The following is a 25,582-nucleotide window of genomic DNA, read 5'->3' as shown; positions in this document are numbered from 1 at the left end:
GGAAGCCGTGGGAGAAAGATGTGACCGTCTGCTTCCTTAAAGATTTAGAGCCTTGGAAACCCTATGGGACAGTTGTGCTCTGTCATGTAGGGTTGTTATGCATCCAGAATCGACTCGAAGGCAATGGGTTTGGTTTTGGTTTGGTTTATGTGCTACACGTTTCTCAGCGCACAACATATCAAACCAAAAAAAAACCAAACTCGTCATCGAGTCTGTTCCAAGTCATAGCAGCCCTATAGGACAGTGTAGAATTGTCCCATAGGGTTTCTAAGGAGTGCCTGGTGGATTTGAACTGCTAACCTTTTGGTTAGCATCCGAACTCTTAACCACTCACTACACAGCCAGCATATAGAGTTCATTTAATTCTCACATTAACCTAGGATGATAGTAGTAGTTTTCCCCACTTTTATAGATGAGAAATTAAATCACAAAGAGGTAAATAACTTGTCGAAGGTCACACGCCTAGTGAGTGTCTAAGTCATGATGAAAACCCAGGCGTTCTTACTTCAGAGCCTATTTTGACTTCAGTCTAAGCCTAAATCAAGAAAATTGTGTTTGAGTGCAAGGCATAAATTAAAAGCATGCGTTTTCGACACAGGTTTTAAAAACACAATCTCTGCAAGTATATTTAGAAAAGAGATGGATTAAAATTTAAGTACAAAAGCTATATTTGTAACAGCAAAAAGCTGGCAAAAAAATAATCAGCACTAGGTGATTGGATGAATAGATGTACCACAGCTTACTCAACCATACAGTGGAGTACCATGCAGCTTTACGAAGAAGTGAGGAAGATCTCTACATACAGTTTTAGAGTAATTTCTAGAATATGAGCAACTTGCAGAACAGTCTCTAGAGTTTTCTTCTGTTCAAAGAGTGGGAAAAATAATAACAATGGAAGCATAAACCAATTTAATCAAAACAGTTATCTAGGGAAAATAGAGAGGATGGAAGCTAGATCTTTCAGGATGTACATTGTTTCATATTTTTTACTTTGGAGACATATAGATTCTTTACATGATTAAAGAAGTATATAATTTTCTTTTTTACATGATTAAAAAACGTTATACAACATGACCTTTTCCTTCCAATACATTGATAAACTCAAATGTAGATTTGTTTTCGGCAGTAGCATAGTTATTACTAACTTCCCTTTTTACTCACTGCTTCCCTTTTGTTGCCTTTGTGAGGGCAGTATTTTCTAAGGGTTATTGGTTTAAAATGTAAAAGTAACAATTATATTAACAACAAAAAGTCAAAAATATGAAACTGTACATTCTGAAAGATCTAGTTTACATTTCCTGTTCCTCTTTGATTTTGGAGACATGTAGATCCTTTACATGATTAAAATAGAAAGTTAGTCATGTAATGGATCTATATATCTCCAACATAAAAAATATGAAACAGTGTACATCTCAAAGATCTAGCTTCTGTTTGCTCTCCCTCTGACTTTGGAGACATTTAGGTACTTTACATGATTAAAAAAGAAAATTAACCTCTATTAAAAACTTCCCCCTTTGACATGAGACCAGAAGAACTGGACGGTACCTGGCTACCATTACTGAATGCTTTGGTCGAAGATTCTGTAGAAGAATCCTAATCAAAAAGGTAAAAATGCAGAACAGAAATTCAAGTTGTCATGGAGTCTAGAATTTCTGGAGCCATGGAGTCTAGATGAACCCTTGAAACTATTGCCCTGACATAATCATTTAAATTGCATTCATTAGTCTTACTGTTATTTGTAATATTGGTGCTGTTATTTTGAAACTCATATATATGTAGGCATGTATACAATAGGTAGAAGCAATAAATTAAAGTTATCAAGATCTGAGATTTTTCACTGTAAGAAAAAAAGATGCAAATATAAAATCAAGGAAATTAAGTAAAACACTGTAACCTTAAATTGGATTTGGGGAATTTATGGTACATACTTTTTAGAAAGAAAACAATATAGCAAAAACTAACTGAAAATGGATCAAAGACCTAAATGTAAAACCTAAAGCTATAAAGATCATGGAAGGAAAAGTAGGGACAACACTAGGGGCCCTAATATATGGCATAAATAGAATACCAAACATAACTAAAAATACCAAACAGCAGAAGACAAACTAGATAACTGGGATCTCCTAAAAGTTAAACACTTATGCTTATCAAAAGGCTTTACAAAAGAATAAAAAGAGAACCTACAGACTGGGAAAAGAGTTTTCTCTATGACATAACTGACAAGGGTCTGATCTCTAAAATTAACAGAAAACTTCGGCACCACAACAACAGAGAGACAAACAACTCAATTAAAAAAATGGGCAAAGGGTGTGGGAAGACCCTTCATGGAAGAAGACATGCAGGCGGCTAAAAAGCATATGAAGAGATGTTTGTGATCATTAGCCGTTAGAGAGATGCACATCAAAACTACCATGAGATACTGTCTCACCCCTGCAGTAATAGCCCTGATAAAAAAAAAACAGAAAACAACAAATGCTGACAAGGTTGTGGACAGATTGGAACTCTTATACGCTGCTGGTGGGAATGTAAAATGGTACAACCACTATGGAAACAGTATGGTGCCTCCTTAAAAAGCTAGAAATAGAAATATCATATGACCCAGCAATCCGACTCCTAGGTATATGTCCTACGGAAATAGCTGTGATAAGAATAGACATGTGTACACCCATGCTCATTGCAGCAGCATTCACAATAACAAAAAGATGGAACCAACCTAAGTGCCCATCAGTGGATGAATAGATAAACTGTGGTACATACACACAATGGAATACTACACAGCGATAAAGAATAATGATGAATCTGCAGAACATCTCACAACATGTATGAATCTGGAGGATATTATGTTGAATGAAATAAGTCAATCACGAAAGGACAAATATTGTATGCGACCACTATTACGAATAGTCAAGAAAAAGGTTTACACATAGAAACATTTTTTTTGATGGTTATCAGGAATGGGAGGGGAAGGAGGGAAAATCACTAACTAGAGAGTAGACACGTGTTAACTTCGGTGAAGGAGAAGGTAGTTCACAATATGGGGGAAGTCAACACAATACAACCAAGGCCAGGAAAGACACTGAGAGGTATGCAAAAATAAAAGACAACAATGGTAAATACTAAAACATATACAATCCTGTAATAACAGTAATAACAAATGGTAATTTATCAATGGATACATAGGTAGATATATATGCTGAATAGGTGTGGGCAGGTGTATGGCAGTATATGCATGTGCCTATATTGGTTTGGCTGTGGATAGTTCTACATAAATATTTGTATGTGCAGCATGTGTATTCGTATGTGTAATAGACATCACAGGGGGCACAGTCATGGAATCATCCCAGACATAACCAGACACCTCATAGGACTGAGTTATTGGGCTTGAGGGCTAAGGAACATAGTCTTGTAGAACATCTAGGTCAATTAGCATAACATTGTTCCTAAAGAAAACATTTTACATCCAAGTTGCGTGAGTAGCATCTGAGGTTTTAAAAGCTTTTGAGCAATTATGTAAGATACAGCTATTGGTCTCTTTCTGTCTTGATTCTATCTTTTATATTTCAAAAGAGATTGACTCAAGATACAACCGAATCCTGTAGATTGAGTCCTGCCTCATTAATATAACTGCCTCCAATCCTTCCTCATTGACATCATGTAGTTTAGGATTTACAATACATAGGATAATCACATCAGATCCCACAATGGTGAACAACCACACAATACTGGGAATCATGGCCTAGCCAAGTTGATAACACATTTTTGGGGGACACAATTCAATCTGTAACATTTTCCATCTGGAGCAAAGGAGAGTGAAGAAAACCAGCAACTCAAGGAAACAGTCCAAAAGACTAATGGACCACAGGAACCACAGCTTCCATTATTAGCCTGAGACCAGAAGAACTAGATGGTGCCTGGCTACCACTATCGACTGCTCTGACCAGGATCACAATGAAAGGTCACGGTTAGAGTGGGAAAAAGAAAGTAGAACAAAATTCAAATTCATACAAAAGACTAGATGTACTGGTCCAAGAGAGACTAGAAGAACCCTCGAGACTATGGCCCTTAGACACCCATCTAACTTGGAACTAAAGCCATTCCTGGAGATCACCTTTCAGCCAAATAATAGACAGGCCTATAAAATAAACAGTAACACCTGTGAGGAAAGTATTCCTTAGAACAATCATCTAGATGAGACCGAAAGGGCAACATCTGCCAAAAAAACAAAGATGAGAAGGCAGAAAGAGGCAGGAAAACCTGATGAATGAAAAGGGAGAACTAGGGATGGTAATGAGGAGAGTGCTGACACATTGTGGCGATTGCAACCAGTGTAATGAAACAATTTGTGTTTAAAGTATTGAATGGAAAACTAATTCGCTTTGTAAACTTTCACCTGAAGCACAGAAACAACAACAAAAACCAGTATATTTCTTAATGCTGCCCACACCAAAGACCTAGCAGCAGTATCAATCCAGTGGCAATGAGCACCCCCAGAGCCCAGACTGTAGTCTCTAAATACATCTTCCTGCTGGCTGACTCCAGATCTACTGCAGGAGATGAATAAGATAAACTGGGGAGATCTCTTTGTGCCATAAGGAAGAGAAGGTGGGGTTGTGTCAAAAGGATTCAGGAATTAGCCTGAAGCAGCTTCCACTGGATGGTGGGACAATTTGAACATCAAAATAAACTAAATGGATTAAAACATGTATATTAAAACCTCTGATTCTAAAGTTAATATATCAACATTTGTAAATGACCGTAATTTAAGGTAGCTGTTATTACTTTGAAGGAGCCCTGGTTTCGCAGTGGTTGAGTGCCCGACTGCTAACCAAAAGATCGGTGGTTCCAACCCACCAGTTGCTCCGCAGGAGAAAGATGTGGCAGTCTACTTTCGTGAAGAGTTACAACCTTGGAAACCCTATGGGGCAATTAGAATACTCTGTTTTATAGGGTCGCTATGAGTCAGAATCAGCTCGATGGCAGTGGGTTTTTATTATTTGTCTTTAACTTTGTTTTCTTTTTGAAGTTGTATGGTTATGTGGGTTTATGTGCCTTTTACTTGAAATATATAAAATTGTTTATTGCTACTGAAATCATTGGGTGAAGTTTTCAAAATTTAGTTCAGAAGTTAAAATAATTCTGCTGATCAGTGTTTGGTAGGATCTTGATTGTTATGGAAGAACCTTCTTCAATATGGAATTAGTCATAATTTGAACTCTTTGGCTTTTAAGTCACCACTGCTGTATCTTCCTATTTTTAATCTTGTCTTTGAACATTCCCTTTACTTTTTGCTCAAAATTAGAGAATGTTAACCATGGGGCTACTTGCTTACTTTGGGAATGTCTTGAAATGTATGGAGATGTTTTTGTTGTCATAGTGTTTGGAACAGGCTGGCACATAATGAGCAGAGATTGGAGATGATAAAAAGCCATTCAATACATAGAACAGTGTGTCCCACCTCGAAATGCTAATAGTAGCCTTGATAAATGCTACTGGAAGTCATAAAGGAGACCTGGCTCTGTCCTGAGACAGTCATTCCCTGAAACCCTCTCAAATGGTGTCTGTTTTCTCTCCCACCCCTTGACCACTGGGGCTGGAAGAGTGGTAGATATTCTTGGTTCTCTTTGCCGATTCCTGGCCGCTGACTTCCTCTCTCCCTAAAAAATAAAAAACAAAAATAAACCAACAAAAAATCCCACCCTACTTTGAATTTCATGCTACCTGTCTTTGTTACAGAGGGCACATCTATATAAAAGTAATTTCTATTTCTTTGTTGAATAAATAAAGATAAAAAAAATTCTATTTCAGAATTTTAATACATCAGTATTCATGTTTAATAATCTGTATAAGTGTACATGAAAAAAGGACACGGTTTCTCATTTCATATGCAGTATATATTTATAAAACATACCTTTTACCTTCCAATTTATTGATAAAGTTAAATGTAGATTTTTTTTTGGCAGTAGTATAGTTATTACTCACTTCCTTTTTCACTACTGAAAGCCTTTTACTGCCTTTGTGACTGCAACATTTTCTAAGTGTTATTGGTTTAAAATGCAAAGGTAAGAATTACGTTAACATGATACCTCTGTTACTTACTCTGACACAGTGTGATTAAATGCAAGATGTATAGCTGTGTTAAAATATTTATACATCACCTCAAACTGCTAGTTTTAAAAAATGGAATATCTTATAAAAGTGTGTTTAGTGCTAAAATAAGGAGCCATGGTTGGCACAGTGGTTAAAACACTTGGCTGCTAACTGAAAGGTTGGTGGTTTTAACCCACCCAACTGCTCTGTAGGAGGAAAAACTTGACAATTGGTTCCCATAAAGATTACAGCCTCAAAAACCCTATGGGGCTGTTCTACTCTGTCCTGTACGGTTACTACGAGTCGGAATCGACTTGAGGGCACACAACAACAAACGACAGTGCTAGAATATTGTGTGCCAGGATATTGCATACCTCATGTACTGTGATCTCAGATTTGGTGTGTGATGTGTAATTTAATACATTATTGTCGTCGTGTTTTGCATGAAGCAGTGACTTATGGTATTGGGTATTACCAGTGTTCTTTCTGGTTTCAGGTTGTGGAAAATGCCCTTAAAGTGAACCCAGTATTAGGCCCGCAGATGTTTCAACCGATTCTACCCTGTGTTTTCAGGGGAATTATAGAAGGGGAGGTAAGATTTTACTTAAGCTTCTAGGGACAGTATTGGACTCTAGGGTTCTGGTTTTAGTTATTCTCCTTCGACATTGGGAAGGTACTTCTTCACTGTTAGATATAAAAAGAAAGCTTTTCTTTTTATATGGATCATCTTGAAGTAAGTTAAGCAGATTTTCAAGATAGTTACACAACTTTGCCTTTTCCTCTCCACACAGGAAAGTATAGATTTCCTTTGACATTTCTTCTCTTTCACTCACATGAATGTGTATTCACACACAATAATTCAAAGCAGAAGGAATGGTTGGTGACTTAATTCTAGTGCTTAACTATTAAGAATATGACTGAAAAATAGTGCTTGTTTTTTTATATACTGAACATATCACACTGCTGGTTATTTTGTAAATTCAGCTCTTAAATGGATTTCATATAACCATGTTAGGAGCGCTTAAAGCAATATAAACAACGCCATTAATTTCTCTCTGTCTCTGTCACACATACACACAAACATGCGTTATATATATATTTAGTAATTTAGTTAGAAGTCAGGCATTCATTCATTGGAATGAATTTATTACTGGTAATATTAATCATTTAGAAATCAGTTCATTCTAAAGAGAAGCAATATGAAGAATATTTTATATCCCTGATGATTGTTATTATGTCAGTTATTGCTTATACTTGTATCTTAACACATTCTTACCTGTGCTGTATTTTAATTGTACAGAGGTATCCTGTAGTGATGTCCACGTATCTTGGAGTTATGGGTCGAGTACTGCTACAAAACACTAGTTTTTTTTCTTCACTTCTTAATGAGATGGCACATAAATTTAATCAGAAGGTAAGAAATAATATATTTAAATTTAAGGAAGTGTTTATCCAAATACAAATTGGAAATAGTTTGATGAAATACTGAGTCTTTACTTAAAAAGTCCTTTTGTATTATTTAAACCTTTACATTTTAAATATTCAGTAACTTACGCTGTGCCCGTAATTTGGGAGAGAAGAAAGAAAAAGGAATCTGAGAATGGCAATTGCAACTTTTACAGTTTATTATTGCTCAAATTAGACAGTTTTATTCTGCTTAGCCATAGGATAGATTTTTGATTTGTTTTCTTTACTGATACATAACAGGAATACTTTGCATAATCACATACTCACTTTGCTTGATTTCTTTAATCAATTCATTCTAAATGGCATGGATTGAGAGAGTTTCCATCATAATTAATGTTGAAAATGACCTTTTTAGCAAAGGTTTATTTAAAAATGCTGTAGGTGAGACCAACCACCAGAGTAAGTATTTAAGTTCTTAAGTGAGTCAGTTATTTGAAATTATATACATTATAGTCAAATAAGATTTTTGTGTTTTAAAGTCATCAGTCTGTAAGGTTAATATGATTCAGAAGGTATAATGTACTTGACCTGTATCTCTAGAATGGAGCCAGTTTGTGAAATCTTCTCATTTATGGCTGAAACAAATGTAATTATTTTTACTTCAAGGAAGTAGAAGTACAGATTTTAGAATGTATATAATTTTTATTAAATTAGAAAAATTTAATTAGGGATCCAAGCCTTTGTTTTGATGAATGGATGAGAGATGTTTTTTTAATAGCACATTAATTTTTTTAAATAATATTTTATTGTGTTTCAGTGAAGGTTTACACAGCAGCTTAGGTTCCCACGTAACAATTTCTACACAAGTTGATCAGTGACGCTGGTTACATAGTTGACAGTGCATGACCATTCTCATTATTTCTGTTCTGGTTGTTCCATTTCCATTGATCTAGTTTCCCTGCCCCTTTGCATTCTCGTCTTTGTTTTAAAGTAATCGTTGACTGTTTGGTCTCATCAAGGTGATTTTTTAAAGGATTAACTCATTAATTTTAACTATGACAGGATGCTATTAAACGGTTGAAGAGTTTATTTAATTTTGTTCAGCAAAATTTGTTGAGTGATTTTAATAATATGAATTTCAAAATTAGTTATTTAGAATATATTATTTTAAATCCTCACAATAACCCAATGAAATAATAGTATTTTTATTTCCATCTCATATGTGAGAAATCTGAGGCTTGGGGAGAAATAGTGACTTCCTCAGTTTCTTACAGCTAGTAATTGATGAAGCTGGTGTACAAACCCCAGCAGCCTGACTCCTGAGCCTGAGATTTTAATGACCACATACCACCGGGTACTTTTCCACTAGACACTGGAGATACATTGATGAAGAAGGTATTAATTCCTTGCTTTGACAGGCTTTTATTTCTATATGTATAGCCATCCCCCTGTTAAGGAAGAAAGTACTTAATGTTTAACCAGGCAATTTCATAATTATATTGTAAATACTACAATGATATATCCAAGGTGCAGTGAGAACAAAAAGAGAAGCTATCTAGTACAGTAATATTTAAGATACTTTCTAATTAAGAAAAAGGAAGTGTCATCTGGGTCACTGTACATTGGATCTGGTTAGATCTGAATGTATTACAGTGAAACATTAAATTACTTAAATGTAATTCCATCATTAGTATTATTCTTTGGGCTGCTGTTAGCTTAAAAATAGTACATCATAATTCATAAAAATAGTAGTTCATTTTTTTTGGGGCACATAAAATAGCTTAGCTTTACTTCTTATATAAATTAAGCACTGTGTGAGGACTATTCTAATCACTCCTTGGTAACTTGGAAGGCAAACAAATTTCTTAAATTTTAAATGTTTTTGGTGTAATTACTGGAACAACCCACTGTGTTCTGTCCTTTGCCTGTAACTTCCTCTCACCCTCTTACTTTTCTTTCCTTGCCACCCTGATCTTGAACCTTTCTCTCTCTTTTTTTTTTTTTTACTGTGGTTGTTTTTGATTGCTTGTTTGGACCTTTTTTGTAGTTTGAAGTTCTTTTACAAAGCCTCTGCTTTGTGGTACTCAGTATTCCTAAAGCAGATTCATTTAAATGAATCCATTCTAAAATCCCTTGGTGCGTAAGGATCCTATCCCCTTGAATACCTTGGTTCTGGCTCCACTCACCTAGCTTCCATTCAGACCCTTGTGCTCACTAGTGTATTTTAGATTCCCTTATTGTATTATCCAAGCGTCACCCTCACTGACTCTCCATCCATGGTAACAACTCTGGGGTAATCATCAGCCCTGTCTTAGGAATGTGAAATATTCCCCTGGCCTCTCTTCTCCTACTGACAAATCATTTATTTTACAGAACGTTAGTAATAGAAGTGTAAAGAGGATAATTTTGTGCCTCCTTCTCTAGGCTAGTGGCGTATCCAGGTCTTACCATGCCTTTTTCCCCTTCTTTTCTTCCCAATCTGTAATATTCTTGTATCTGCATTCTCATGCTGGTACTTAGAGTACATTAATTTCCATAATGCTATGCTCCTTTTCTGGATAAAACATTTGGTCATTTGGGTTAGGCAGCTAACCTGATATTTGTCTATGGCAGTGTACTGAGAAAGTGTATCTGGTTCACACCTTCTCTGTTCTGCCCGTGTTCCTAGCTATGGCCAATAAGAAGTAGAACCCCTCCCTTTCCTCTCTCCCCAGGCTTTTACTTTTCCATCGCTGGCTCTTTTTCTTCATCTGCTGGGCTAGAGTCATATTAAGTCAACTAGAACCTTATACCAAGGCTCAGTGTACTGTAGTTTTAAAGGTGTGTTCTGAACCTCTGAAGAGATTTGTCTTGGAAGAAGTACAGCCAGAATGCTCCTTAGAAGCAAGGATGGTGAGACTATGTCTCATATACTTTTGTACATGTTATCAGGAGGGATCAGTCCCTGGAGAAGGACATCATGCTTGGTAGAGGGTCAGCGAAAAGAGGAAGACCCTCAACGAAATGGATTGACACAGTGGCTGCAACAGTGGGCTCAAGCATAACAATGATCATGAGAATGGTGCAGGATTGGGCAATGACATAGGGTCATTATGAGTCAGAACTGACTCGATGGCACCTAATAACAAGAACAGCAGATCAATTTGGCGAGAAATGATGTTTAAGCACTATTGAGTCTTCTCATTCATGAACATAGATTTATGTTTATTTAGGTTTTTATTAATGTTTCTTAAGAATTTTTTATAGTTTTTGTTATACAGGTCTTGTACATATTTTGTTAAATTCCTAAGTATTTCTTGTTTTTTTTTTTTTATGCTGTTCTAAATGGTGTTTTTAGAATTTCAATTTGTAGTTGCTCATAGGTAGTGAAGAGAAATAAAATTGATTTTGCTATATTGACGAAGTATCCTGTAACCCCAGTTAACTTAACACTCGGCTTGTAGATTCCTTAGAATTTTGTACATATGCAATTATGTTGTCTAAGTAGGAACAGTTTTACTTCTTCCTTTCTAGTCTGTATGCCTTTTATTTATTTTTCTTGCCTTACTGTACCAGTTAGGTCTCCTAGTATTATACTGAATGGAAGTGTTGACAAATCTGTTAGAATTGTTTATTCTGTTGGAAAGTACTTCAGGTATTAAAGCTGACAGGTTATGATAAAAATTAAAAGTGATGGAACTTATAAAATGTGAAAAAAGTGGAAGATATCATGGAAATGATGAAATAGCATATACCATTGAATCAAAACAGAGTATTAAACCAAGATGATCTAAATGAGTATCTGAGTGGTGAAACACTCTCATCCTTTCTCTTTTCTTGTTGTCTTGAGTTGGTGCTTCTCTGATTTCATTTCTCCAGATACTATCTCTGTAGACTCCTTCAGGAGTGGGGAAGGTGACCTAAGGAGTTCACAGGATTTTCAGCCAGTTCTTCCGTTTTGATTTGTGTGCCACACCACTGCCTTCTTTGCTGCCTGAAAACTGCAAAGTTCTGGGTGCCAGATCTACTTGCATTGGACTGTTGTTCTCTTGGCAGGCAGTTAGGTTTCAGGCTTTTCTATTGTGCTAAGTCCCTTACCCCCATTTTATCCACCTACCATATTCTAAAGACTTGTTGCCATCTTTACCCATTGTAGTTTCTTTCTTTACAGACCCTGAGGTTTTTTGCTTTTTATATTTCTTTTCTCTCATTTTACTGAGATTTCAGAAGGGAGTCAGCAGATGAATACCATTCAATACAAAAATTGTTTTCACAGTGTTGGTATGCTTCTAGAGTAAATGATTATTTTTAAAAATGCAACAAGGTATAGCTGATTATTTTGAGCAATATTGTCTTTCTAAAAAATTTAAGACTAAATTCAGTGATCCCTTAAGTATTTCATTGTCTTCCAGAAACATTGTTATCTTATTCTTGCTGGCAATACCTTTTAATTTAGATTTTATAAATTTTGAGGGGAAGATAACACTTTGGTAACTTATCCCAAATCCTGAAAATTCCAAATTCTTCATCCTAAGATGACTCTTCTCAATACCTGCCACTTAGACCGTAATATTTTTCCCTTAAGCAATTCTGAATGTTTAACTTGAAACCGAACACATTCTTTCAAATTCTAAAAAGATTGAAAGTACTTTTTTTTGGTCTGTATAATGAATCAACTTTTTAAATGAAATCTTATGTAAAAATGACATTTTGTTTCTTGACTAGCCATCGGTGTGAAGGTTAGACTAAGGAGATAACATTTGGAGACAAAAAAAATTGTCTCTGTTTGCCTGAACGTTTGTTTTTATATCATTTTTTAAATTGTACTTTAGATGAAAGTTTACAGAACAAATAGTTTCTCATTAAACAGTTAGTACACGTATTGTTTTATGACAGTGGTTAACAACCCCATGACATGTCAACACTGCTCCTTCTCAACCTTGGGTTGCCTATTACCAGCTTTCGTGTCCTCTCCTGCCTTCTAGTTCTTTGCCTGAACATTTTACTCTGCTTCTACAGGAGACTGCTATACTTGTCATGCATAAAATTACTGTATTCTTAGAGAAGCCATATTTAGAACTTACATTCATTAAAGTTATAAAAAGTGATAGAACTAGTCAGGGAAATAAAGGTCTTTATGCAGTAGATATTTATTTAATGGATATCTTCAGCATGATTAGTTTGTACTTTTTTCTGTACCTACCAGAGTAGAGGAGCCCTGGTGGTGCAGTGGTTAAGAGCTCAGGCTGCGAACCAAAAGGTCAGCAGTTTGAATCACCAGCCGCTCCTTTGAAACCCCATGGGGCAGTTCTACTCTGTCCTACAGGATCACTGAGAGTTGGAATCGACTCGACAGCAGTGGGTTTGTTTGTTTTTGTTTACCAGGGTAGAATTTGGCAAACAATACCAAAGTAGAGAAATTTCATCATCATTTTCTTATACTGTTGAGGAATATGCAGATTTCAGAAATTAGTTTTCTGAAGATGCTGCAGAATTCTTTTGTTCCTTCATGATTTGCTGTAAATGATCCTCAACATTTATTACCGTTATCCTGCTGTTTTTGTGTCCTTAACAATCTGTTGACTTCAGAGCAGCCATGTTATGTTTCCTGATGTATGTGTATGATTTTATCACTTCCTATTTCAAGCCAGTCCGTCCTCTGGTTTTATGATTGAGTTCAAATTCTATAATGTAGGTTTGCCTACAACGGCCTGCCATAATCTGATTCTTCTTTATTTCTTTAGACTCATCTCTTAATACTCTCCTTTTTGAACTCTATGATCCAACCATTCACTGTATTTTCAATTTCTTGAAAACACTTTCTCCCTCTTGCTTCAGAGGTTTTGTGTATAGGCTGTATTCCGTCTGCCTGACACTCTCCCTTCCAATTCTTTAGTTACCTTTAGTTGATTCCTAATCTTGTCTTTGATTATAGCTTAAAAATTACTTCCTTGGAAGCCTTGCCCTGACTCTCCAAGCTTCAGTTACGTCTCTCTTACATGTTCCTATAATATTGGAAACTACACTTATAGCACTTATCAGGTTATTTTAGCATTTATCATCAGGATGAGGCAAATGAGACACCAAGAGTGAATGCCTCCTTAAATTTTGTACCCTAGGTGCCTTGTTTGCCTCACCCCAGCTCTGGCCTTACTTATCATACTACATTCCAGTGTCAGCCAACTGTGGCCTATGGGTGAAATCCAGCCTGCTGTCTGTTGTTGTACAGCCTGTAAACTAAGAATGGTTATTACATTTTTTTAATGATTGGAAAAAAAATCAAAAGACTAGTAATATTTTGTGACAAATGGGAAGTATGTGAAGTTTTACATTGGGACACATCCATGCCCATTTGTTTACATATTGTTTATACTGCTTCTGGGAGTTGATTGGTTGTACCTTAGACCTTATGGCTAACAAAGCCTAAAATATTTACTATCTGGCCCTTTACAGAAAAAATTAGCTGATTCCTCAAATTCTAATTACTTGTTTAATTAAAATCTCAAGAGACTAGAAGCTCACTGTTGTTACATACTGTTTTTTATTAAATATTCTTATGATAAATGGACAAATGGAAGTTATAAATGAATAAAATAGACTCTGCTGAGATATCTGTCTTTGTAGATTGTATCTTTTATTTCAACCAGATACATTACTATAGCTTCAGTTTTAGATGTTAAATTTTAGTGATGACTTACTATTTGCTTTTATGATGGTCATGATTTTTTACTAAATCTCTATAGCACATCTGTACCATTTGTTTCAAAATTAAATATGAATTAAAGACCAAAACAAAAAATGTACTGCTGTCGAGTTGATTCTGACTCATAGTGGCCCTATAGGACAGAGTAGAACTGCCCCATAGGGTTTCCAAGGCTGCAGTCTTTACAGGAGCAGACTGCCACATCTTTTTCCCTTGGAGTGGCTGTTGAGTTTGAACTCCCTACCAGGGCTGCTTGAGTTAAAGACCAAAAATCCAAAAACCAAACCCATTGCCATTGAGTTGATTCTGACTCATAGCAACCCTACAGGACAGAGTAGAACTTTCCCATAGGGTTTCCAAGCTGTAAATCTTTAGAGAAACAGACTGCCCCATTTTTCTCCTGCAGAGCATCTGGTGGGTTGGAGCCACAGACCTTTTGGTTAGCTTTAACCACTGCGCCACACAACGGCATAAATCACCGGTCACCAAACTTTTTTGGTTCACGGTGCTGTTAGCGTCTCAGTAGTGTTTTCATGGTGTCCCTAGGCCAAAAGAAATATCTAACAGTTGCATTTATTAAGCAGTTAGGTTCAAACAACTTAATATATATTATATTCTTATAACCTAGTGGCCACTGAAAAAATAATACGCAAAAATCGAAAGAAAGGAAGACTATTTTATTTATAAATAACCATAATTACTTACCTTGGAATCAGATTGTACACTTCTGCCCTCATTTTCTGTTCTACCTTGACTTTTGGGTAGTACTTTGTAAAGATACTAAGTCATTGAAAGAAATGTAAGATTGAAACTGGGAATTACCGGGAGCTAGTAGTTCTTGCAGTGTCTGATGTTGTTTCTCTCAAAAATTTAAAATAGTCTGTGAGTTCACTGTGGCATCTCAGAGTGCAGTACAGTTTGGGAAACTCAGGTGTGAATAATCATCTCAAACTATTAAGTGTTTTCTTGGCTTTTCATTATAAGTAATGTGCCGAAGCATTTCTTGGAAAAGATGTGAAAGTATTAAAGTAGAAAAGAATGGGAACTTAAAGGTTGATTTTATGTTATCAATATCCCTGCAGTAGAGATTTTAATATTAAATGTATTTTTTAAAAGGTGCTAGAAGTAGAAAAACATTTATAAGCAGACCCTGTGATTCACTTTCAGTCTACACGATCAGTACACTTGTGTGTTACTGTATAGATTCTAATCACTTCTGTATTATGTTGATTTATTTCAACTTTATTTTTAACGTAGCATATAAATGTCCAAGAAATGATTCATTTGTTCTCCTTCGAAATTCTGTAGGTTGAGGTTGTAACCTGTGTTTCCTCTGAGGGTAGCAACAAATCTGTCCAGCAAATTACAGGACATTGAACTGTAATCATCCAACTAAATAAACTATAATCTAAGTACAGTTGACAGTTTTGAAAAATGTATGTACTTTTCCAGTGTACCAATATATTAGATTGGTGATTTATTAAATGAAGTTACTAAAATCACTCATTGATTAGTGGTTTTAAACAAGTCTCCTTAGCTCTCAGGATTAATTGGCTGAGAGTCAGTTTCAGGTTTCACTCACATTATCTCTTACCAGCTCAAGGCTTGCTGCACATTCAGGTATTCAAGTTTTGTGGTTTGCTGGGATTGAAGTTTAACAATGCCTTATGAGGTTTTAGCATTTAACAGTATTTGTCCACTGGTAAATAGCATTTCAAGTATTTTGAGATGCCTTCTCTTTTTTTAGATGGACCAGCTTTTGGGAAATATGATTGAAATGTGGGTTGATCGCATGGACAACATTACCCAGCCTGAAAGAAGAAAACTTTCAGCTTTGGCTTTGCTTTCTCTTCTGCCATCTGATAATAGGTGAGGAAATGTTTTCTTAAAGTTTATCTCTTTAAAGCATCAGAATGCTAATGCTATTTATGGCCTTAGGTATTGCTGTGTGTGGCTGGGCAGTGTTGCTTTTATGTATATGTATGCTAATTTTGTCAGTAGATAATGATGTGGCAAGTTTTTTGAGCTAGATCTAGAAATGTGTAAATAGGATATTTACTCTTGAGCGGGGGCTGCAGTTTAACTAGGTTGTATTAATTTTACCAATTTATGTCATCCCTGTCTGAATTTCCGTTTTTTTATAATAACCAGCTTTTATTAGACTTATTTTAGGTCTTCTGGTGATTCAAAAGTATCATTACCTTATTTTATGTTTTCTATTTATTTTGAATTATCTTTAGAGAAGCTTGCAAGTTTTTTTTTTTTCCCTCACAGAGACGAAGTCATTAAACTTTACAAACTTTGTTAGAATTCTCATTTCCATTTTAAAACAAATGTAAAAGACTTTGATTTGGACATTTAAAGAAGAATGTATTTTCTTTGTTGAGTTTGGCATTATAAGATTTTTTTTTTTTTTTGGTACTTTTAAAGTGTATAAAAGCAGGCTCTAAGACCTATACTGTATGAGAAAAATAATGATAATAGATCTTTATGTCTTAGGGCCATTTTAGAGCCTATGCATCTTAGTGATAAATTAGTAACATAAATCCATTTAGTTTTAGAAAACCTTATTTTTCTTCACGCATTATTTACTTCTAATACGATAATTTGTATTAAGAACACAGGTAATTGATTTATACTAACACCATATATATTGCCAAGTGCTTTACATGTATATCTCATTTAATCCTTACAACAGTCCCGTGAGGAATAGGCATGATCATTTTCTTGTTACATTTAAAGCAAACAAATGCTTTAAAATGTTAAGTAATTTGCCTAGGGTTAGAGAACTAGCTTGTGACACAGGCCAACTTTAAACCTGGGCAGCTTGATGCCAGGGCTTGCTCTTTTAACCACCAGGTGATGCTGCTTCTCAGGTGGAGTCCAAGACCACCGTATTTCCTCAGTAAAATTTAGTGGCATCTTATTTGGAAACCAAATTCTAGTTACCTACATTTTAACTTACTGCTATTTCCTTCTTAGTGGGGAAGAAGTAGCTTGAGAATTATTCAGGGTTTTAACAAATGTTAAAGATCATGTTCCGTGGCAGTAGTCAGCACTCAACAAACATTTGTTGAATAAATTAACAGAAAAAAAATATTAAAGTTACTAAGTAAAGCATGTCAGAATTTTCTCTGATGTAAAGCACTGGTATTAAGAGAAAGCTAGAAACGACATATTAAGAAGTGTAAAAACATACCTGTTTTAGTTATCTGATGGTGCTATAACTAAGGCTTGAGGCCCAGCCTTCTGATCACACTAGTGAAGGGACTGGTGCTTACACCACCTGTGAATGCGTAACTGGCAGAAAAGGTCTTGAACTGCATTGTACATAGCTATAATAGCTACAGAACCCTGGAGGCACAGTGGTTAAGAGCTACAGCAGCTTACCAAAAGGTTGCCAGTTCGAATCCACCAGCTGCTCCTTCAAAACCCTATAGGACAGTTCTACTCTCTTACACGGTTGCTATGAGTCGAAATTGACTCGACAGTGATGGGTATTTTTGGTTATAATAGCTATGGAGCCCTGGTGGTGCAGTGCTTAAGAGCTCGGCTGCTAACCAAAAGGTCAGCAGTTCAAATCCACCAGCTGCTCGTTGCTAACTCTGTCCTTTAGGGTTGCTAAGAGTCAAAATTGACTTGACGCAACGGGTTTGGTTTGCTGTAACAGAAATACCACAAGTGGATGGGTTTAATAAACAGAAATTTATTTTTTCACAATTTAGGAAGCTTAGGGCACTCTCTTTCCTGGCTCCTTGGAGATCTCCATGTGGCTTAGCATCTATCTTCCCTCATCTCTGCTTCCTTCATCTGCTTCTTTTATATTTTATAGAGATTGACTCAGGATACGCCCTACACTAATCCTGCCTCATGAACATAACAAAGACAACCCATTCCAAATAGGAACATAATCACAGGCATAGAGGTTAGGAGTCACAACACATTTTTGGGAGACAGAATTCAATCCATAACAATACCTTATTGTGTCAGAAGCATATTATTTCACATTTTTTATGACAATGCTCTTTGTGTCAATATTTAATTTTATTTCAAGATGGTTTTCCAAAAATATTTTTGATATATAAACTATGTAAATTTAATAGTTGGCTTCTGTAAGGAAAAATAATACTTAGACTGAGGTTTATGGTATCCTCCTTAAATTGAGAGGCAGGACTTTATTAAGACTAGAAAATTCTCTTAAACATTAAAATTTGACATGTAAAAGTTGTGAGTCAGTAGCTTTGTGGTGGGAATATCAGGTCTTATTTTTGTTTTTAAAATGAAGTAACTTGAAAAATCTGACGGGCACTGGTGAAATCATGTATTTTTAAGGGTGCTGAGAAAGTCCTGAATAACGTGGCAATGGAATTTTATAGAATAATGGTTTAAGTTTATAATGTCCATGATAGACTAGAGACTGAAGAAATATTGACTGATACAGAAAATGCAGCAATTTGAAAACAAAAAAAACTTTACCCCTTCTCTGTCCCCAGTGATTACTTCCTGGTTAATTTTCCATGTAATAGTAATTTTTGGTCCTGCCTTTTTTTTTCGGACTTTGCCTCAATATGCATGTCTGGTGAATTAATGATTTTTTGAATCAGAGTAAGTTGGGAAATGTTGTTTTCTCCTTTTATTACACCTGATTTTCAAATGCAGAAATAAATCTGTTGTTCTAAAGCAGGGTTTCTCAGCCTCAGCACTAGTGACATTTTGGGTCAGATGATTATTTGTTGGGGAGTGGGGTGCTCTTGTAAGCATTGTAGAATGTGTAACAGCATCCCTGACCCCTACCCACTACTGTATTTTTATGCAAATAACACACACCTAAGTTTATTTGCTCACTGAGCCCTCCCCCCTGCAAGGTATTTTCATAAGTGTCCCTATACCAATTTTTTTTTTTACATGTTGCTGTTTACAACAAAAATTAAACCATAGCGCACTTATAAAATTAACCTTGAGGGGTAAGGGCGAGGTTGGCAGACAGTCGTAGAAGGCATGTTACTTGTGTAAAAATGCGATAGATACTAGTAGCACATCTCTGCCTCCCTGTAGTCACAACAGTAAAAAATATCTTCAGACATTGCTGTCAGACATCCCCTCAATGGCAAAGTTTCTTCCAGTTGATAACCTGTTCTAAAGAAAGATCATCTGGGAAACTATTAAGCTTTCTTTTATTCTAATATGCTTCTCCTGCTTCAGAGACTAGGGGAAGACTATAGACTTTAGAAAACACAGTTGCCTTGGAGACACTCCAACTTAGGGTGACTCCGTGGTATCAAAGTAGAACTATGCCCTATAGGGTTTTCAATGGCTGATTTTTCAGAAAGTAGATTGATAGGCTTTTCTTCTGAGGTGCCTCTGGGTGGACCCAAATTTCCAACATTTCCGTTAACAGCCTAGCAAGCTGAACACTTGTACCACCCAGGGACTCCATAGACTTTAGAGCTAAACCCAAATCCCAGTGCCACCAGTCACTTGCTAATGACCGTTGCTAAGTTAATTAACTTTCCTTTGCCTCAGTTTCCTCATTTTTAAAATGGTAATACTAATAAACCTGTTGCCGTTGAGTCAGTTCAGACTCATAGCGAGACTATAGGACAGCGTAAAACTACCCCATAGGGTTTCCCAGGAGCCCCTGGTGGATTCAAACTGCCTACCTTTTGGTTAGCAGCTGTAGCTGTTAACCACTACACCACCAGGGTTTCCAGGAAAACTAATAGTATCTTTCTAATGATATATTTGTAAAGATTAAATGAGCTTACATATTAAGGTCAAACTGTCTGCATAGATGGTTAGCTGTTATTATTACCTATCTTTCTTCTTCCCTCCCAAATTCATCCATCCACTTATTCAGTACATAGTTCTAAAAGATTAAGTCTCTATGTATACATGCCTTCATTTTTAATTCTATACATTTCAGATGTATTGAATATCTGTATAGCTGTTCATTAATTAATTTCAAAATGTGTGTTAACCACGGATGTTCTAGGATTGCTCCCATTGCCGTATTCCTGACCTGACTCTCTTGCCACTATTTCCCCAGTATATCCTCTCTCAGTGATTTCTGAAGAGCAGTGTCTTTATTACAGGCATTAGGAACATGCCCCAAGATTCTTGAGATGTAGTCTTTATGAAACAGATGCTAAGTTTAGGTTGTAACTACGCTGTTTCCTAGGATGCCACTAATCCAGAAAATAGGAAAATGAGGAAAGAAATCTAAACATTTTTAGTGTAAAGTTTGCTATTCATTTAGCATTGTCATTCATTAACACTTAGTATGTTAAATGATTTTGATGTTACAATGTGAGGTTCATTTCAGTTTGCCAAAATTTTTAGGCCTGAAAAACTGTTGGACAGATTGTATTTATTTGTCCAGATTGCATGATTGGACTCTGTCAGGATCAGAATGAACAGGGATGTAGTATTGGGGTAGGGATCTGATACTCTTTGAGGCCCTTATTATAATCGCATTTGAATGATAAAAATATGTTTTTCATCTGAAATGTAAATTAGTAAATTTTTACTAAGAAAATAAACTTCAAGAAATAACCACATTCAGAATGCAGGAAGTTAGGTATAGAAGAATCTGGGCTTGATTCGCTCATGTCTTTGATCTAGGTGTTATACATTTTTATAATAGTCCAATATTGACAGTATCCTTAATGTTTAAGAATAATAACAACTTGTTACTTGTTACCTTCCGCTTGATGATCTTTTGTAGTATTCTGTATTGTCAACAACTTACCTTAGCTCTTCATAATTCTCATTTATCTGAAAAAATAGTACATGTAATATCAGGATTTGGAAATTAAGTATAATTTAAGAATTTTCTAAGATAATGAAATTATTTTACATTTTAAGACTTTTAAAGAATTAGACTATTAGAACCAAGGTAACAGAGTCCAAAGAATAGCATTTTGATGTAATTTAAATTTAGTTAAATGTCTGTTTACAGTATTTAATTCTGAAAATGCTGTTTTGTCTGAATTAGGAATGGCTTAAACTGAATGTTTCTAAATGAATATTTAACAATAGAATTTTATTTCTATCTTTAAAAATAGGAGAAGTTTTTCACTCTTAGTTCATGTGTTCTTATTTAGCATTTTATATTATTTTCTTGTATCTGTAAATCCTTAATCTAAGATTTTATTAGTTTTCTCAACAGTGAAAGATAGTTCTCAAATTTTTACATGCCTTTCACAAAAAAAACTTAGAAACATCTTTTTTTGGTAACAGTTTTATTGAGATATAATTCATAGACCATACAATTCACCCATAAAGTGTACAATTCAATAGTGTTTAGTATGTCCACAGAGTTGTACAGCCATCACCACAATCAATTTTAGAACAGTTTCATCACCCTAGAAAGAAAGACTGTGCCTGTTAGTAGTCACTCCTCATTCCCTCACCCACCTATAGCCCTAGACAACTACTAATCTACTTTCTGTCTCTATAGATTTGCCAATTCTGTGCATTTCATATCAATGATATCATATAATATGTGGTCTTTGCGACTGGCTTCTTTCACTTAGCATGGTGTTGTCATCTTTGTGTTCTCAGCACCATGCCAGATTCATAGTAGGTGCATAGTCAGTTTATTGAATGAATGAAGAATTGAATGAATTTAATGAGTACCTACACTGTGATAGTCAGCAAGTGTGCTAATTTTTCTTCCCGAATAACATTCTGTCTTCTGCACTCTCAAAGAATGTTCATGCTTAAAAAATTAAGCTAGTTTGACATCTCAGTATTTTAGTCCTGGTAGGAAGTGTAGCATACTTGTTGGTCACTCTTTAAAGTACTATTTGAGATAAATTGCTCACTCTTCAATTTTGCCATATTAGCACACCATAAAAACATGTTTATATTTAACAATCTTAAGGAGAATTTTTGTATACAGCCTGATTTATAGTATCGTTGCAAATCAGAGTGAGGCAGCTTGAGGCATACTTTTAGTCTTTTTATTAAATTTATTTTATATATAAATTGAACACCTGCCTATAATGGCCTTTTCAAAAACAGTGTAGAATAAATTCAGATGTATTTACATTGAAAAGGATTTATCATTTAAAGTTAACCATTTGAACATTAAATATATTTTTATAAATTCAGAAAGGAGATAGTGTGGGATTGTGGGATTTGGAGTTAAATTAGTTTCAAGCACTATTTTTTATTGTACTTTAGGTGAAGGTTTACAGAACAAATAGTTTCTCATTAAACAGTCAGTACACATATTGTTTTATGACATTGGTTAACAACCCCACAACATGTCAACACTCGCTTCTCAACCTTGGAGGACTTTTTTTTTTTTTTTTTTTGTGAAAATATACATAGCCAAAGATACACCATTTCAAAAATTTCTACATGTACAATTCAGTGACATCGATTACGTTCTTCCAGTTGTGCTGCTATTCTCAATATCCTTTTCCAAATTATTCTATCACCATTGTTTTCAACTCACTGTCCACTATGCTTCCCATCAGACCTTTTGAGTTGCTGTTGTCAATTTGATCTTACGTAGATAATTCTTTTTTTTTTTTACTTTAGATGAAGATTTGCAGAACAAAATAGTTTCTCATTAAACAGTTAGTACACGTATTGCCCTGTGACAATGTTTAACAACCCCACGGCATGTCAACACTGTCCTTAATCAACTTTGGGTTCCCTGTCACCAGCTTTCCTGTCCCCTTCTGCCTTCTAGTCCTTGTCCCTGGACTGCTGTGCCTCATTAGTCCCGTTTTGTTTCATGGGGCTGTCCAATGCCCAGCTAAATGGTGAGCCTCGGGAGTGACTTCACCACTGAAGTAAAAGGGTGTCTGGGGGCCATACTCTCTGGGTTTCTCCAGTCTCTGTCAGACCAGTAAATCTGTTTTTTTTGTGTGTGTTAGAATTTTGTTTTACATCCTTCTCCAGCTCTGTTCAGAACCCACTGTTGTGATCCCGGTCAGAGCAATCAGTGGTGGTAGCCCGGCACCATCTGGCTGTATTGGACAGTCTAGTGGAGGCCTTGGTAGCTGTGGTCCATTAGTCCTTTGGACTATCTTTCCCTTATATCCTGTTCCCTTCATTCTCCCTTGCTCCCGATTCAAACACTTTAAAAGTCATGTAGTGTCTTCGGCTATCATTTTACTATAAAAACCAAAAAAACCAAACTCATTGCCATTGAGTCGATTCCAATTCATAGTGACCCTATAGGATAGAGTAGAACCTGCCTCATAGGGTTTCCAAGGAGCAGCTGGTAGATTTGAACTGCCTACCTTTTGCTTAGCAGCTGAGCTCTTAATCACTGCGCCACCAGGGCTCCATCATTCTACTATAGTAAAGAATTAATGTTGTTATTGTGTGCCGTCAAGTCAATTCCAACTCATAGAGACCCTGTAGAACTGCCCCGTAGGGTTTCCTGGGCTGTAAATCTTTATTGGAGCAGATTGACAGGTCTTTTCTCCTGTGGTGCCATTGGTGAGTTTGAAGTGCCGACCTCTTGGTTAGCAGCTGAGTGCTTAACACCAGGGCAAAGAATTAATAGTATTCTATAGTTCTGTAATAAAAAATAAAATGAGATGTGCAGGATTTATAACTACAATATAATTAAAGTAATTGCTAAGGCATTTAATAATCAGTAAATGCTAAAAAATCCTTTCGTGTCATTTATTGCTTCAATTATGATGATGGTTAAGTTTGGAATGAAAAGTCATTAGTGGACACATTCATTTATGTTTTTTATCTGACATAATTCAAAAACAGATGAGTGACTTCAAGGTGAATTGTTTCCAAAATGAATAATCAGAGTCTCAATTCTGAATTACCTGGTCTTATGGGATGGAGTTGGGCAAAGGACAACTTCAAAACAGCAAATTCCCATGCATTGTATAGTTTGATTTTATAAATGGGTTTCTCTTAGCAGATTGAACTGGTATTGGAAGTTAAGTTACCAACTAAAGTCACATTGTCCCTGTAGCCACTGAAAAGCTGTATTATGTATGAATATCAAACTTAGAGTCCAGATAGGAGAAGCCAGTCTGTAAAGACTGATGGCAATCACTTTTCTCTCCTCTACCTCATGTTTGCTGTTGAACAAGATGACCAAGCCTTGGCTAAGCTATTTTGTGCCCTATATTGTACAAAATATAGAATCATATTGGCAGAAGGCACCGTTAGTGATCACCTTACCCCTAAACTGTATAACCTTTCCCTCGCTCTTTTCTTCTTCCCATCAAGTGAATGTCTGTGGTGTTGTAGGCGATGGGTTTACAGTGGGGAGCCAAACAGTTGCAGTCCTTGATCTCATGGAATTTATAGTCTAAGGTTTTTAATTTTGAGGTGGTTGCCGTTGTTGTTGCTGTGTTTACTCAAGATTTAGCTTGAACTGATTTCTAACCTAGTTTGTATTACCTGATTATTTGGTAATTTATGGGAGGGGGCGGCAAATGCCAACAGAAAAGTTGTTTAGAAGTTTTGTTTGGCCAGAGTAGACCATAAAATGAGTAATCCTCATGAAATAATGATAATTTCTCTTTTTCTCATTGTTGTGTAAGGAAAACAAAAACATGAATAAGATTACTTTGAAGTTTCAAAACCTCAGCTATTGACGTTTTGCTCCCTGTCCTCCTTTTGGACATACAGTTTACAAAGGGGATAGATCAGTTATGCCCTTAGACGTTCAAAGGAATAATCTTTGAATTATAAATGTTTTCCTTCTTTGTATGTAATCTAATGTAGTTTTTAGTAATTATTGGTTCTGATCATTTCAATTCACCTGGAAGAAAAAAACCCTCTTTGATACAGCTTTTAATTTTGTTTTGTTTTTTTTTGGACGAGGCTGTGCATATGTATTTTTTGGATATTGTTGTGAATTTATGGGCTGGTTTTCTACCCAGGCATAATTTGAGTAAGTTACCTACTTCTGAACTGGTTAATATTCATAAACTGAATTTTTTTTTTTAGCTTTAACAGAAGCTAAAGAATGTAGACAAGGTACAGGTGGTTTAGGGAGATAAACAGTTGGTACCAGTTATATGTTCATTGCCTTCATCTGCATACCAAGCAGTTTTATGAAGAACCCAAAAAACCCGTTGCCATCAAGTCGATTCTGACTCATAGCGCCCCTTTAGGACAGGGTAGAACTGCCCCAGTGAGTTTCCAGAGAGCAGCTGGTGAATTTGAACTGCTGACTTTTGGTTAGCAGCCTAGTTCTTTTCTTTTTTTTTGGGTCTGGGGAAATTTATTGGACATTTTGTTCCAAACATCTCAGTGAGCTATAACCAGAAGCTTTCTGCCAGTTGTAATGAGTTCTTTTTTTTTTTTAAATTTTTTTATTGTACTTTAGATGAAGGTTTACAGAACAAATAGTTTCTCATTAAACAGTCAGTACACATACTGTTTTATGACATTGGTTAACAACCC

At 35.7% G+C, this 25,582-nt stretch overlaps 1 protein-coding gene across 5 annotated transcripts in view; it reads left to right on the top strand.

Moving 5' to 3' along the window:
- Positions 1 to 25,582, top strand: part of IPO11 (importin 11) — a 274,257-nt gene that overhangs the window by 152,664 nt on the left and 96,011 nt on the right. For all 5 annotated transcript variants that reach the window (XM_023729611.1, XM_004374553.2, XM_023729613.1 and 2 more), the window contains 3 exons: positions 6,584 to 6,679; positions 7,388 to 7,501; positions 15,924 to 16,045. In XM_023729611.1, the coding sequence (XP_023585379.1) occupies positions 6,584 to 6,679; positions 7,388 to 7,501; positions 15,924 to 16,045 (332 nt within the window). The remainder of the gene's footprint in view (positions 1 to 6,583; positions 6,680 to 7,387; positions 7,502 to 15,923; positions 16,046 to 25,582) is intronic.

Source organism: Trichechus manatus, unplaced genomic scaffold (assembly GCF_000243295.1).
Source record: "Trichechus manatus latirostris isolate Lorelei unplaced genomic scaffold, TriManLat1.0 scaffold00029, whole genome shotgun sequence".
Taxonomy (NCBI): domain Eukaryota; kingdom Metazoa; phylum Chordata; class Mammalia; order Sirenia; family Trichechidae; genus Trichechus; species Trichechus manatus.
The sequence above is the reverse complement of the archived record's forward strand: the minus strand, read 5'-3'. Positions and strand labels throughout refer to the sequence as shown.